General features: G+C 34.7%; 1 protein-coding gene across 1 annotated transcript in view; it reads left to right on the top strand.

The window, feature by feature from the left end:
- The first annotated feature begins 678 nt into the window (after positions 1-678).
- The window catches only part of LOC149778527 (phytanoyl-CoA dioxygenase domain-containing protein 1-like), a 35058-nt gene continuing 19650 nt past the window's right edge, over positions 679-16086 (top strand). The window contains exons 1-5 of the mRNA XM_089939401.1: positions 679-959; positions 7730-7873; positions 9337-9412; positions 12650-12697; positions 15035-15090. Coding sequence (XP_089795527.1) covers positions 930-959; positions 7730-7873; positions 9337-9412; positions 12650-12697; positions 15035-15090 — 354 coding nt within the window. The 5' untranslated portion in view covers positions 679-929. The remainder of the gene's footprint in view (positions 960-7729; positions 7874-9336; positions 9413-12649; positions 12698-15034; positions 15091-16086) is intronic.

Raw genomic sequence — 16086 nt, forward strand, 5'->3', positions numbered from 1 at the left:
ATGAAAGTAGTTGTATCTTTAATGTATGAAGGAAAGTGATTTCATTAAAGGTTGTATGTTAAGAGGGTAAGTATAAAATTCCTCATATACGGAATTATTATTTTTAGCGATCTCATTAATGCATGTTGAAATTTTTTATTTAATTTCTAGTTGACGTTCAACTTCTTTAACATAATCATCTTGATTTATAATAATAATAGTGTTTGACATATCATCCTTTTTAATCGCTATGGTATCGTCATTCATTAGATTATATAAAGACTTAATTTCGTCCTTAAAAATATTACTATCATCTCGGCAAAGTTAGATTCTGGCGCCCCCTCCCCCCCCCGAAAATATAAATTTCAAAATGTATAAACAATATTTTGTTTAAAATATGCGCCCCCTGAAATCAGCGCCCTAGGCGGCTGCCTAGTTTGCCTATATGGTAGCGCCGGCCCTATATATATATATATATATATATATATATATATATATATATATATATATATGTGTGTGTGTGTGTGTGTGTGTGTAAATCTAAATATGAATCACGTAAAAGATGATCTAATTCTGTTATAAAAAGGTTTCTTGGGTGAAAAGTTTTGGGGTTACTTCCTCCAACCAATTGGGGCGACTTCTCCACATACGTTGGGGCGAGTTTTCCCTGGACGAGTTTTCCATGGGGCGAGTTCTCTGCATACCGTATATTTGACCTTGTAAATTAATGGGTACGAAACAACAACCGCCTTGGGTACTAAACAACCAGCACCTCAGGTACGAAACGACTAGCACCGTGGGTAAAAAGCGACCAGCACCGTGGGTATGAAACGACCAATTTCCACTGGGTACGAAACGACTTGGGTACGGAATGACCATGAGCCAATTGTTGGTTGTTTATCTCTGTATTAACTAGGCTAGGGTCACGTCAGGACGAAGTGCAAGCAGAAATGGCGCTGTCTGACGAGCAGGTGAAGAAAGTAAGAATCCTGTGAAAAGATTTGAAACTGTATTTCTTATTGTACTATGTTCTATAATGTATCAGATGAAATAATGTTTTAGCATTTGTACCGACTGTTCAAAGAAAACTGACACCTAGTCCTACAATGTAAGACATAGCACGCTATTTTTGTTTTAGTGCCTGGCGCCCAAACATAAATATCAGCGTCGAAGTCTTACATATAGGATTAACTGACACCCTGCATCAAAATTTGGAGTTACGTGAGATTAGAGTTCATTTTAACTTCAGTTAGGTGCTTAAGTCATTTGAGGCTTCTCCCACGAGTTTTCGGCCAGAAGTGATGTGTGTATTAATGGCGGATAACTCACAGAATTTTGACGATAGGAAAGATATCCATGTTAAGAGTAGAAAGAATATCTGCACAAATGCAAGAATATACCATGTACAAAAAGTTTTGTTTTTTAAGTCCGTAAACTTTGTGATAGGTTTTTTTTGTGTAAAAAGACGTTATTTTAAAAAAATCGTTTAAACGTTAAATGCCGTTTTGTTTAAACTAGTCTATATTTTAAAAGCATGCACACTATATGGATTTAAGCACGAAAGGGTTCCGTAGGCCCACAAAAAAATGTATTTCTGGTCGGCCAACAATCCCAGTTTTCTGTTGCCGACCATAGCACATAATAATAAGGACTTTGCGCCTAATCTTTACTGTAGAAGCTCAAAGCGATTTACAACATTAGACAACACATAAGATAACAAACATATAATGATATGATTGCAAAAACAAACACCATGAAATTAGAAAACAAAAAATCGTGCTGAGAATATTTAAGGTAGGAAACATTATTAGGTTTTTAAGTTTGTTCTTGCTGTCGAAATAAGTGAGTTTTGAGAGCCCTCTTGAATGTGATCACTGTGTCTTTGTGTCAAAGTTCAGTGGGCAATTCGTTCCACGTTGCTGGGCCCTGGTATGCAAAAGAACACTGTCCATATGACTTTGTTTTCATAGTGGGAATAATGAGTATATGATTGTCAGAAGAGGAGCATAAGTATCTTGCTGGTGTGTACACATCGGTGAGGTTGGATAGGTATGTTGGACTAGAGTCCGCCAGTGAAATGTAGCACAGAGAACAAATTTTGTGTTTGATTCTGGATCGAATGGATAACCAGTGTAGGATACAGAGCAGCGGGGAGGTGTGCTCTGATCGTGGTACTCTAAGTATGATCCGAGCAGCTGTGTTTTGAAGTTTCTGGAGCAGATATTGAGACGAACCAGACAGAATTGAGTTACAATAGTCCAGTCTTGAAAGTACTAAAGAACACACAAGTGTTTTAGTGGCATCAACTAGAAGATATTTGCGAATTGAGCTGATCCATCTCAGCTCAAGATACGTAGCCTTGCATATGTTCATGACATGTTGGTGCAATGTGAGAGTACTGTCCAGAATAACACCTAGGTTTTGTACTGAGTGTGTGAATTTAACACACATACACCACTCCATAACATATTCCCTTTTGTATGCGTCTTATTGAGCTAGTTTAGCCCAGTACTTGAGGTGATTATTGCATTTTATATACTAATCATTATAATCTATATATATTTTTTTTTAAAAATATTTTTTAAAAATTCCCAAACTTGACTTGTGCATTAATTTTTGCTGGTTTATCCCAGTACTTGACGTGCTTAGTACATTATATATACTAATCATGGTAAGGTATATAAAATGTTTAAAAGATTACAGAAAAAATGTAAACAATTTTTTTTTAAAAATCCCCTTCCCTGAATTCCAGAAAATGATACGAGCATCAAATTGAGCTGGTTTAGCCCAGGTTATGAAGTGCTTAGTACATTACATATACTAATCATTATGATCAATATAATGTTTAATTTTTTTAAGTTAAAATTTTGTTTAAATAATTGCAAACAAATCCCTTTAAATTGATTTTTGCACCAAATTGGGCTGGTTTAGCCCAGTACTTGAAGCGCTTAGTACACAACATATATATGGACGACTGTGTAGATGGCTGTACTGCAAGAGTAATGTGATGTTAGGTGGACTGATCCCTTGTAATGTTAATGTTGCGTGGCTCAACTTGATGAGAGATAGGACGATATTTAATGGAAACCATGCTGCCACAGAACAGTATGTAATGAGGGCTGGATGTTGTGGTTGGCAGCTAGATGGTATGGAATGAGGGCTGGAAGGCTGGACACAGGTTGGCAGCTGAGATAGATGAAAACTTGTTTGTGGCTAGATGACATGACTCATTAATATAATTTATAAAGCACTTGCACCTACACTTACAGCCCCAAAGGCCATGCTTGGACATGTGCTTACACTACTTGGGCTGTCTAGAATTGGGTGGCAACCACACCAAAGTGATTCAATTCTTGACTCAAACAGAGGAAGATGGAAGGACAGAGAAACTTGGCCAGAACTAATCAACTCTGTCATTGTTTGTTGTACGAAACGAAACACTCATAACTCCAGAGACTATGGAGGAAACACAGCTTCTTCCATTCTCCCATATGTAACAGTGTCTCCCACTAGGCTGACTAAAGATTCGGTATATATAGCCTAGGTAACTGTTGATCCTAATGAACCAGGTACCCCATCAAATGTATTAAATGTGAATTCGAACTGCTTTGATGTAGGTTCATACATGGTAACCCCAAGAGAGGTGTAAGTGTAATTATTACTAATTAAAAGCTTAATCTAAGCATAAAAAGAGCAATATATGTATTACATGCCATAATTACAGAAAACTATGAATAATATACTTTTATTTTGCTACTTACCTTTATCTGCAGTTAAAATTCTTGTCACAAATTGGATAAATCCATTTGGATTATTATGAGAGTATGCAAACAACAAATTGATAAATTATTTATGCATAACACTCACTTTATCCAGTCTAGATGTCTATTTTCCGCTGAATGGTTGTGAAGTCCAAAAATGGTTAAAGTTGTATTATATCACTCAGATTCTTCTGTCAAAGTTTGTTAAAGTGCTATTGATTTATCCTTTCGCTGATGCGAAATGTTTTTAAGTTTAACAAAATTCTTCTCTATCATTTTTCATTCATATAACATCCATGAGTTACATCAACAAAGCCTGTTTCGATTGACATTTGGCACCATTTTGTTTTCAATTTAGCCTGGTCTGCCAAATATGTGCCTATCAAATTATAATGAATCTGTAACTTAGTTTTACATTGAAGAAACCCGTTTGTTTTCTTTGTGTTTCATGTACAGCTACTATTAATAGCAAAAATGGAAGTTAAATGGACGTCTGACTGTGCATAAATGTACTGCAGCCAATAGTAATGTGACCTGAGCCTTGAACTGGTTTTTTAATTGCAATAGTCACGTGACATGAGCCTTGAACTGTTTTTTTCTTTTTAAGTGGTGCCCAGTTGCCCGTTTTATTACCCAGTTTATTATTATGTTCATTGCATAGGAAGCATGTCTTGATTTATATACAGTTTCTATTTCCACTTTTGATGTTCATAGATGCCAATTAATTTGTTTTACCAGTATTTCATTAGTGTAAGCATGAGCATGGGACAGCTGAATTATTATTAATCTTGAACTTAAAAAATGTTGAACAACGCAGTAGCAATTAAACAAGACCAATAACAAATCAGAAAAATTACTGAAGTTTTTTGCCAAAATCAATTTTAGTCAGTCTTTTCCTTTTTATGAGAAGTATGTCAAAGGTTGGCCGATTTTTATAATCAAAGACTCAAAAGTTAACATGACCACTGAGATCCCGTTATTTCCTATAATGCCATAATAATATTATGCATTTGGACTTAACTCTCTACAACAACAAAGTAATCACTTATCAGCTTGTCATGTACATATGCTAGCTTTATTGGCATTTTTTGGCCATGCATTGTTGCACTGGTTGCAACAATTGCTTGGAACAGTTCTGGTCCCCAATACACTGGTTCTGGCTGGTTTCTGGCAAATAAATATCCAAACAGCATTTTAGAATAACACATGTTAAAGCCACATGAGCACTGATTATAGTAACACAGGCAATCTGTTCCCCATTCATAGTTCACATACTTTGCTTTGTAGCCAAAGTTTACAACTTTCAATAGAAATATGATAAAAGGATGATCTTCATAAGGAGTAAGGGACATACATGGGATAAATATTAATAATATACCTGTCTTCTTCCAATATCTTGAAAATAAATGTCTGCATCAGATGGGAAAACAAAGAGGGTGCTGCCTTTACAAGCTAAAGGATTATAGTCAAACATTCACTGAAAGATGTGGAATGCTGCTCTGCATGGAACAAGTACATGTTCTATATTCATAGCTTGATCAAAAGGATTATAACTTGAAAACAAAGTGAGTGCTACCTTTATAAGCCAAGGGCTTGTTGGGCCATGTGCTTAAGCAGAAACTTTGGGAATTAAATTTAACTTAAGGAAAATGAAAATACAGCTTAAAACTTTTGTGGCATTAAGCACAGTGATTAATATACAGAAAAAACACTAATATTAATTTAAATATGGGTTGTTCAGACTTGCCAGAAAATGGAAGCAATATACTTGCTAGTAAACACCCATGGTAAACAAGTCTGACAGACACCTCACTTTGTAGTGAGTAGTATTTAATTTACCCATAATATTTTCAAATTATTAAAATCCAAATAACTGTAGATACCATTGTTGTTTAACGAGTAATGTCATAAAACGGATGAACTCAATGCATACCGTATACATATTTCAGAATGGGAATAGTTTATGTAAACGTAAAAGTATTTGAACTGACACTATTTTTGTGTAATTCAAGCATCTAGAGTCTCCAACATTTATATGTCTCTTTTATAAGATATCCCCTACTTTGCATGGAATCAAATTTTCAGCATAAAGGTTGACTTGTAAGCAAGTAGATACATTATCTCTGCAAAGACAACCTCAGGAAATCACAATCTATACAGTTGTGAACACAGAGGACATTGAGGCATCATTCGTGGAATCCAGTGGAGTGTGTCCCCCTCAGGATCATCATTTACTTATCATCATTCTTCAAAAGCTTTTCATTAGTAGCAGGAGAATCTATCTGAGAATGGAGTTCTCTTTCTGTCCAATAGCTCCACTGTGTTGACTTATCTCAAACAGCAAGGTGGAACCATTTTGCATGCGTGTTTGAGATTTTCTGAAATGTCTTCAGTGCCAATTCACATTATCATATTCCAGGCCAGCTAAATATATTTGTGGAATCATTGTCCCAGAAGTATCAACTAATACAAAACATAATGGTGTCTGCATCCCCTGGTTTTCACTTAATTTGTGCCCAGTGGGATTGACCAATGATGAACCTATTTGTGACAAGGTAGAATGTCTCACCAGTCCTGGATCTGAAGTCATGGGTAGTTGATGCTTTTTCTATCAGTTGGAATGGTCTGAACATATATGCCTGCCTGTCAGCATCTCTGGTTTAAAAGGTGATACAGGAAGCAAGAGAACTGTAGTGTTGCCTCATCCTGATTGCTCCATTCAGATGAGAAAATCTTGTATCAGTGACCTCATCAGTCTAGAATTGATGAATCTAGAATTACAGAATCTCCAAGAAATTGAGATATTCCCATATCACCTCATGCATCCAAGCACTACAGCAGGTGTTTCATCCCAAGCCAGGGTTGCTGAACCTGCACATCTGGGTCTCATTAAACAAGTCCTCAGAAACAACAGTTCTCATTGCAAGTGGTGGAAAATCACCCAAGCTTGATGCCCTCAACTTTTAATGAAGGCATATGGAATATCTTCACACAATGTGTGCACAAGAACACTTCATATAACTGCAGGCATCAGTTCCTCAGTAGCTAACTTTCTACTGTGGCTTTTGACAAGTAACAGTTAGCACCAATCACAGTTAAAGGCTTCCAATCCATGGTCACTGGCACCTTGCATCATGCAAGAGAAGATATAGAACAAAACTGAGGCTTATCCAATCTTTTGTCCAGTTTTGATTGCACAATTAAAATGATGTTGGCTACTTGCCCAAGTGGAATCTATCATGGGTAATAACATCGTACCTATGCATGGTGAACATTGTACTGGGAACACACACCATTTTATTTAAATGATAAATTGTTTTCCCATTGTTTTAATTCCCCATTTGAGATTTCCCTCTTTCCCAGTGTTTTAAGTCCCTCCTTGAGACTTCTGTCTTTCCCAGTGTTTTAATTCCCCATTTGAGATTTCCCACTTTCCCATGTTTTTAAGTTCCCCCTTGAGATTCTCTTTTCACTGTTTTAAGCCCCCACTTGAGATTTCCCTCTTGATTCTAATGTTAAAACACTGAACAAAATATGATAAAAGACATAAAACATACATCAAAAAGTATAAAAGGCATATATTGTGGTATAACAGTTAAAATAATACATATAGAGTAATACATACAAACACATTACATGTATATAAGTAAAACAAAAACATGTTTAAACCTTGGATTACCCCATAAATCCTTAGTTCCACTGGAGTCATATTTTAGTATGACAAGGAATCTTGACTTGACAGCATTCCATTGTTTTCATTGGAAATATTATGAGTTAAAATCTTTAACATTTGTATGGATTCACCAACTATTTCCACTAGTTTCCTAAAGTCTGGAGGCATGTTTCAAAGAATGGGAATGTGTTGTATGGCATTTTGGTGCATCCACACAAAACCACGAATGGGTTGAATCAGAGACAGGATAGGTTATTGCGTGTATCTGTTTTTATTTCATGCAGGTACAACACATAATTTATGGATGTCATTTCAGTTCCATGAAGATGGGTATCTGCTGATTGAGAATTTTTTGAGCAGTGAAGACGTCAATGCTCTGCAGGAAGAATGTCATCGTCTCGTCGAAGACATGAATCCAGAGGAGCACAATACAGTTTTCACGACCCTAGAGATGAAGCGGGTAATGATTAAATAACTTTAATTTTCCTCACAAAGCTTATAAATAAAACATGGGCTCGTTTTCTATCTCCTATATTGTTGGAAATTAATGAAGACTTCTAAAATTTGGGGGTACCAGAGAGTAATTTGATGTAATTTTACCACCCACCCCATTTCATCTGGTCACACTGTATTTCTGTTGGGATATAAAAAAAAATCGAATTAATTTTGAGAGGATCAAAAAGACAGCAATTACAAAACATACCAAATTGAATTCAGTATGGTCTTGATATCCGGATTAAAACTGTAGCTAATATAATGTGAGACATTAACATATGACTTAATCTTTGTGGTAATCAAACGTGCAGAGGTCATGCTACCAGGCAAAGTGGGCAACCAAGTCAGTTAAAAAATGTAAACTTCGCCTTCTTCTGTTAGGAAAGGGAAAACAACTTTGCCTTGTGAATTTTTAGAGGATCATTGAATGATTGTCCTTTTTGAGATGCTCCCTCGCCTTGGCCAGGTTAGTGTTATGTTATATAAAGCTCAAGGCAAAATTTAGGCTTCGAATCATCAGATAGTTTGTCTTGATATCAGTTACATTGACAAACTAACTCTTGCACATTCACAGACGTGTTTGATAGCTGATTGACCATCAACCATTTCCTAAGTAAGTTAGCAACTATTACTGCCCGATTGCCACAAATTATCGTTTGATGAAAGAGAAAAAAACCCCTTTGTTTTGAAACCTAAACTTATGTAAATAGCAATTTGTGTTTTAAAAATAGAATCAGTAACATGAATATATAACTGCCACATGTACATTATTTTCTTCATAAAAATCAGTTTGGAACTGTAAGTGAACCGGTCATGGGGAAATAATGGCAGACATCACTGTTCTGGGAAATACCGTTTTATTAGATTGTCTCTTTTCATAAACTATTGGGCAGATATGTTCAGGAAAATATACAATTCATTGAAAGCAGGGTCTAAATATTAAATTATTAAAGATTTAGCATTAAAATGCAATTATGCTGGTTAGAAATATACAGGAATGCTATGTTGTGAAATTTGAGATGCTGTAATGAGTTTACTCATTTTTGTGAAAATACAACATAGACATGTGGCTTTGAAATAAATGATACCTTTTTGTGAATTTTAATTTCCATTCTTGATTTTGGCAAATGCTAATACAAACATAGTTTCTTTTGCTGTTACTATTGATATTAAAAATCCATATTTTAATTAGTCATGTGGAGGGAAACATCACTTCCACATTTGAACAAAACACAAGTACCATAGTCAGAAATATGTCGCCTAAAAGGATGGTTGAATCATTCAGTGGCATTCTCAGTGCAGTTGGAAAATGCTCTAATCTCTTCAAGTGATCATAAGTACGTTCAGAGATGCGAGTCTTTTCTCTTTGCAGGAAAAGACAGATGTTCCAGATGTTGAAAGGATAAAATTAAAACTTCTTAATTTCAGACTTCAGACGAATACTTTATGACCAGTGGTGACAAGATCCGCTTCTTTTTTGAAGATGGGGCCAAAGATGAAATTGGTTTGTGATTATTGTATAGTGGGTTTAATAAGTGACAAATCGAAAATATTGGCAAGTTATATTTTACCAATTTTAGATCAAGGGAGGTTATCATATAATTGTTGATAACTTTGCTAGAATTTATTTTCATAATCTGGTTGAGGTTTTTAGATTGCTAAAATTTCTTCACTACTAAAATACTTTGTTTCTATATGTAATGTTAAAATTAATTGCAGTTTGGTGGTTGTTGTTTGTTAATCAGCACATAATAGGCTGTACATGGCAGCCAGTGTATCTAGTAGAGGAAAACGGGAAAACCTCGGGAAGAACTACTGACCCACATGAAGCTTTCTCACGTACCCACATTGACTGAGCCTAAGACTCGAACCCACATGGACAGAGGTGAGATGTCTTGTACCACTCAGCTACCAGTGGGTCCACTTGTTATATTGTATTCTTCAACACTTTCATACCACATGTAACCGTAAAATCATTTGCCATAAAGTATTCTTCAGTACCTTCTTACCATGTGTATTGGTTAAAATGGTGCAAGAGTATTAGTTATAGGAACAGTGAAACCTGTGTGGAAAGGACACTTCAGTGACTAAATATTTATGTCCTTTATGGACATGTGTACTTTACAGAAAAGTTGAAAATGAAAATTGGGTTGTAATTATATCCTCTTGTAATTGTTTTTTTAAAATTTTTATAAGGAGGTTTCAGTCAAATTGGCAATATCTGTTATTTGTATTTTCAAAACATTTTGAGCATGAGACTTGAGCTTCTGACCTTAATGTTTGCACACTTTATAGAGTTCTGAAAATAAATGTTTGAAGGTGTGTTCAACATACAAGCAGTTCAGTCCTGTAACTGTCAATGGTTTCACTAGTGCTACATGACTCCACAAAATTATATCAGCATTCAATATTTAAAGCTAGATATTTGTTTTTACTATATACTAGTGAAGATCTGAGAAGGGTGCATACAGGTTCATATTTTGGGTTGTGACAGAGATACAAACTCTTTGACAGTAGATTGAGTTGTATCAGTGACAAATAAATATGAGATTCCTCCTACTTGCCAAAAGGCATTGAATATCTATGCTTAATATTAGACATTCTGTTGGTTCCAGCGATTTAAGAACTGCTGTTGTTGTTGTAGGATTTAATGCCATTTTTAAGCACACGATATCCTATACATGGTGGCCAGTATTAATGGTGGAGGAAGAACCCGGGAAATTCCTTCGAAAGAACCACCAACCCTTGAGAAGCTACTGGCAAGCTTTCTCACATACCCACATTGGCCGAATCTGAGACTCGAACCCACGCACACAGAGGTGATATGGCAGTGATCTGTAACGGAGAGCGCTTTAGACTACTCGGGGCCCGCAATTTAAGAACTGCATAAGACACAGTAGTCTTGGTACATTTGTAAAATGAAACTGAAAGAAAAATAAAACTACGATAAAAAGTTATTTTTCTTCCTGCCCTTTGGGTAAATGTGTTTTGTTGGCAAAAAGTTACGGAACTAATGTGGTACTAACTACTTTCCATTTTGGAACATCGAACTTTAACCACTTGAAAAGTAAAACTCTTGGAACTAATGCACACAATTGTAACACAGGTTTGATCTTGAATGCACACAAATGGGATTTAATTTTTATTTTGAATTGTTGTAAAAGTTTTAAGATGATATTAATTGACAAAACAGAAATATTTATTTCCTGTTAAATACATCATTTTAGACAGTTTACATTTCTGCAAGCACAATTTTGGCAATGCATTTAATTTTGAATAAAAATTGCTTTAAAAAATTGGACCACATTCCTTCTGTCAAAATGAAAATGCCAGTGCAAATCATATAAATATGGAAAGTTTGGATGCAAACTCTGGTGTAATTGTACTAACACTCAGCTTGACCAAAACATGGGTCCATATACTAAAATTCCTTTGAGAACATATAGCCCATATTCTTAAATTTTTTCAGATCTAAATTTAAAGCTATACCACCACATCATCTGACAATGCTTTTATTGGTATATTGAAATCGGGCATATATGATGATGGACCAGGGTATTTTTTTATAGAAAGTCAAAGATGTTTTTACTTTGAGTTTAGATTTAATTTTTATTTTATTTATGACACTAATATTCAGCATTGCTGTATTTACATTTTATATATATATCAGTAATCTAAATTACTGTATTTACAATTTATATTGGTATAACTGAGGTTTAGAACCTCTTGCATTCTTGTTACAAAAGATCAGTAGCATGTCATCTACGACTTCAGATTTTAAGGATGTTTTAGTTTATCTTTCATGGTTTACATATTATTTTCAGCATTCACACATGAATCCTGTGACCTTGAAATGTTGGCATTCTAGTTCTGTAACAGATACTTTGCCCAAATTTTGATAATCATTTGATTTTTGGTTTACGATCAACTCTTATTTATGACCAGTTTCTCTAATGTTTACAGACATGGCATATGAATCTGAAGAGATTTAAAATGGCTATTTAATGAAAATTTAGTACAGTAGAACCTGTCTTGAAAGAATACCTCTTGTGCCAAAAAATTATGGTCTCTGAAGACAGGTCATCTCTCATAACAGGTCACAATGCTATAAAATCAATAAATTTATGTATAGAGAATATGGTCTCTCAGGACAGGTGGTCTCACATAGCAGTGGTCTTTCAAGACAGGTTTTACTGTATTACATTTAATCAGGAGTTTTGCCTTTAAACTTGGATCATTTGTGAGAGTTTATGAAATGTTTTGGCAATAGGTTACACTAAATACAGATTAGAAATAGATCAGGTACAATTTTTATGATCGGATCCATGTGGAGGCTTGTTTTTTATTTAATATCAACTTCTTGTTGTTTTGAGTTTTTAGGTACACGTTTATACTGGCATTTCTTACTTCAGGATTTATTCATAAATGATCCATTGATACTGTGAAGAGATTAATTATGCATTTCTGTGTGTTCCTGTGTTTTGAAAATATTTCCTTCACATAATTTGTACAAACTCAGAAGTTCATTACACTAGCAGATGTCAGTGACTTCAAAGCAAAATTCTGCAAACAGTTGCTTAAACCCATAACCCATTTTCTATCACTAAATATTATTTTATTAAAATAGATATGTTGAAACATATTTTTATTGCCATTGTTGACCTGAAGCACCTTAAGTTTATATATAATTTTTGAGAGCACTACTTGTTGTGGAATCTTTTGATACTTTCTTTATTTGCAGGAAAATTAAAAGTCGACAAGCAGCTGTCACTGAACAAGATAGGACATGGTAAGAGGTTCTCATATAGTACTTCCACCATATATATTCTTAATTTCACTGTAAGATTTATTCATAGCTTTAAAATGAAGATATTTCACCTGAATATAAATACTACTTTATGTGTAAACAACAAAATATTCAGTGCATTCCAAAACTTCATTATGACCATGAAAGGATTTGTTTTATTTGTTATATTCAGTTTCTTATCCATAAATTGTCTTATATATACACTTTAGAGTTTATCATCTTTGCCCAGTCTTTCTGGGTGCCCTTAATATTTTTCATTATTTTTTAAAATGCACCTTAAATTTTCAGACTGTTGATGGTTGGTAATGTTATTTTTGACCCAAACTTTCACACCTACTAAATAAGATCAGTTATATTTTGCACTGAGAAAATGCAAAAAATTAATAGAGAGTAGCATATTTGACAATGAAACAACAGTGACATGCATTGCATGAATATTTTAGGGTTGAAAATCATTTAAACCTGTCCTGTGTAAGTCAACATTGTTGGTGCTCTATTGAAATCATAAAATGTTTTACAAAAAGAGCACATTAAGTGTACCCAATCATAAGTATATTAAACAAATTTGCATAACATTTACCTATACACCCCTCTGACATTTGCAGATTTTCATCCCATTCTAATTAATGATTTTAATAAGTTTATATATGGCTTGATCACGTAAGACCATAATAGTGGTCTTGTCTTTGTCAATGAAATCTGCATCTCCTTCAGGTCTAAGTTAGAGAGCTAACTTCAGTACTTGATGCCCTCTACATGCCACTTTATCAATGGTTAATATCAGTGCGAGCAATAATTGGCTATCCATTCGGCACAAAAATGGTTGCATGCATGATAGCAGACCATAAATTTGGACTGCAACTGAATAAATTCAAATAAAGAAATCAGTATTTCTAGAATTTTGGCATGAAGGCTTCAGGCATCTTTTGCAATATTTTTTTCAATCTACTGATTAAACAGAAACAGTTTGATCTTATATACAGTTAGTTGGTCATGTGCAGCTGTTCAAACAACTCTCACTTCACTGACATTGACAAACTTCTGTTTTCATGTGGGTGTTTTGTCCATATAGACCCATCCTTGATGCAAGCTTATGTGTGGAGAAAGCAATATGTCCTGTAGCATATTTTTTTTGTTTGCTTGTGTTTGAAACTTGTGTTTTTAATTCCACAACAAAATAATCAGGTGGTAATTCAGTAATGAGTGTTCCAAATTCATATCTGTAAAATGACTGAAATTCTGTCAGTCGGTTATTATGTAGCCCATCCCCTGTCAGCTATACTAATGCACTCCATACATGTCAAGGGACACAATATAATATTCCTAATTTATTCACCTTGAGTGCAAAGGTCACCTGAGTCTGCATGTTATATGCACCTGTCTCACATGGATACAGATATAACCAACTGTCCCCCAACCCATGTCTTCCATGACTAAAAGTTGTAAACACAAGTGGTTGAAATAAATAGTAATTCCTCAGATTTTATTTAAAGTTTGTCTGATTTTAATTTGGATTTTATGTTGATTATTAAAGTTTGTATACGTTTTGAAAGTTTTATGTGTAATCTTTGTGCTCTCATTTATTTGCTTATTTTTCTGCTTCCACTGACTCCTAAGTTTCAAGGAATGAAAGTCTGGCTCTGTTTCCTCCTCTGATGCTTACCAGTGTGAGGCAGTCGGTTGAGACATGGGGTTATAGATTGCATCATGCTATGCAATATGGTTACATTTTCATTAAACTGTAGGAAGTGTATGGTATATTTGAGCTTATGTAACTAAATATCATTGCTCTAATTTTGTTCAAATTTTATGTTATAATACTTTTTGTATGGAGGAATCCTAAAGAGCCTTTGGCATATTGTCTACTTTACATTACTCAATAATTTGTATGGAGGGATCCCTAAGAGCTTTGGCAAATTGTCTACTCTTCATTACTCTGAAAAATGTACTGTAATTCAGTGCGCTTATGTTATACAGTAATTCGTTACAATCATGTTATACAGAAATACAGTACAACTATGTTGTAACAGTCATTTGATGTGATCATGTTATACAGTAATTTTGGTGCAATCATTCTACAGTAGTTTGGTGTAATCATGCTATACACTAATTCAGTGCAATCATGTTATGGAATAATTGGTGTAATGTTACACAGTAATTTGGTGTAATCATGTTGTACAGTAATTTGATGCAATCATGTTATACAGTGATATGGTGCAGTGATGTTATACAGTGATTCGGTGTAATGATGTTATACAGTAATTAAATGCCATCATGTTCATAGAAAGTTCTTCGTAATAGTATCTGTTGCATTTTCAGCCCTTCATGATCTTAGTCCACCTTTCAAGAAAGTTACCTTCAGTGAAAAAATTCAGGTAATCCCAATGGTTGCTTTTCTTTTTCATAAAATTCCCTGCCATTCATGGCACATTCATGTGTAAGTAATATATATAGTTATCCATTTGTCTGTATATCCATCACACCATGGTTAAGTTTTGAATTTAGGACAGTTTCCCTGGCATTTTTGAGCCAGAAAGATGCATCTTAGAATGGAGATGTGTCTTGTTGAGTGCATGGCTGCAGTACCAAGATTTGGTGACTGACCTATATTTTGCACTTTAATGACTTTGGTTCAGTTTAGTATCTTGGAAAGTACATTGCCACCTTACAAAAATTAGGTCACTGTGAGCTCAATTTTGTATTGACTTTAAGTTTTGCGTTTATCTCAGGCATTATTGACTACAGAATCATGCAGCTCAGCATGATACTGTGCCTTGGTAAAGGCAACACTATCTTACTGAATATAGTTAATTGTGACCAACATATTCCACTTAAGTCATATAAGTTATGTTTTGCATGTAGGTTAGTTTCTCATGCATTATTGGTCATGCAGCTTTTTTTTTGGAATTTGTCTTGGTCAGTATGCTGACACCTCAGCAAAATTTGGCTATTTAGACCCATGTCTCTCAATTCAGGGCTGTTCTATTTAAACATACATGATACCCAGGGAAGGCAGTTTTTTAAACATATATGCCAGGGTACTTTGATTTTACAGAGTTCATATTAAAATGATTAGAAAATTCTAAACTGCATCTGTGGGTGAGTACCCCATTTTAAAAGTGCCTTCCCTGGTTTCCATGTATGTTTTAATGGAAGAGCCCTCAGTGACTTTGGTTAAGTTTTGCATTTAAATAAGTTTCTCATTCATGTTTGACTACAGGGTTGTACATAATGGGTGTTGACTAGACATTCCTGTTCTTTGTTTAATGCCATGTATGTGAAAAGGACAATGTTTAATTAACTTGGTCCATCCATTTGCATGCCATGGTTAAATTTGTATTTTGGTTAGACCTGGAATAAAACGATGACAT

The sequence above is a fragment of the Sinohyriopsis cumingii genome, chromosome 17 (assembly GCF_028554795.1).
Source record: "Sinohyriopsis cumingii isolate HCF-2022 chromosome 17, ASM2855479v2, whole genome shotgun sequence".
NCBI lineage: Eukaryota > Metazoa > Mollusca > Bivalvia > Unionida > Unionidae > Sinohyriopsis > Sinohyriopsis cumingii.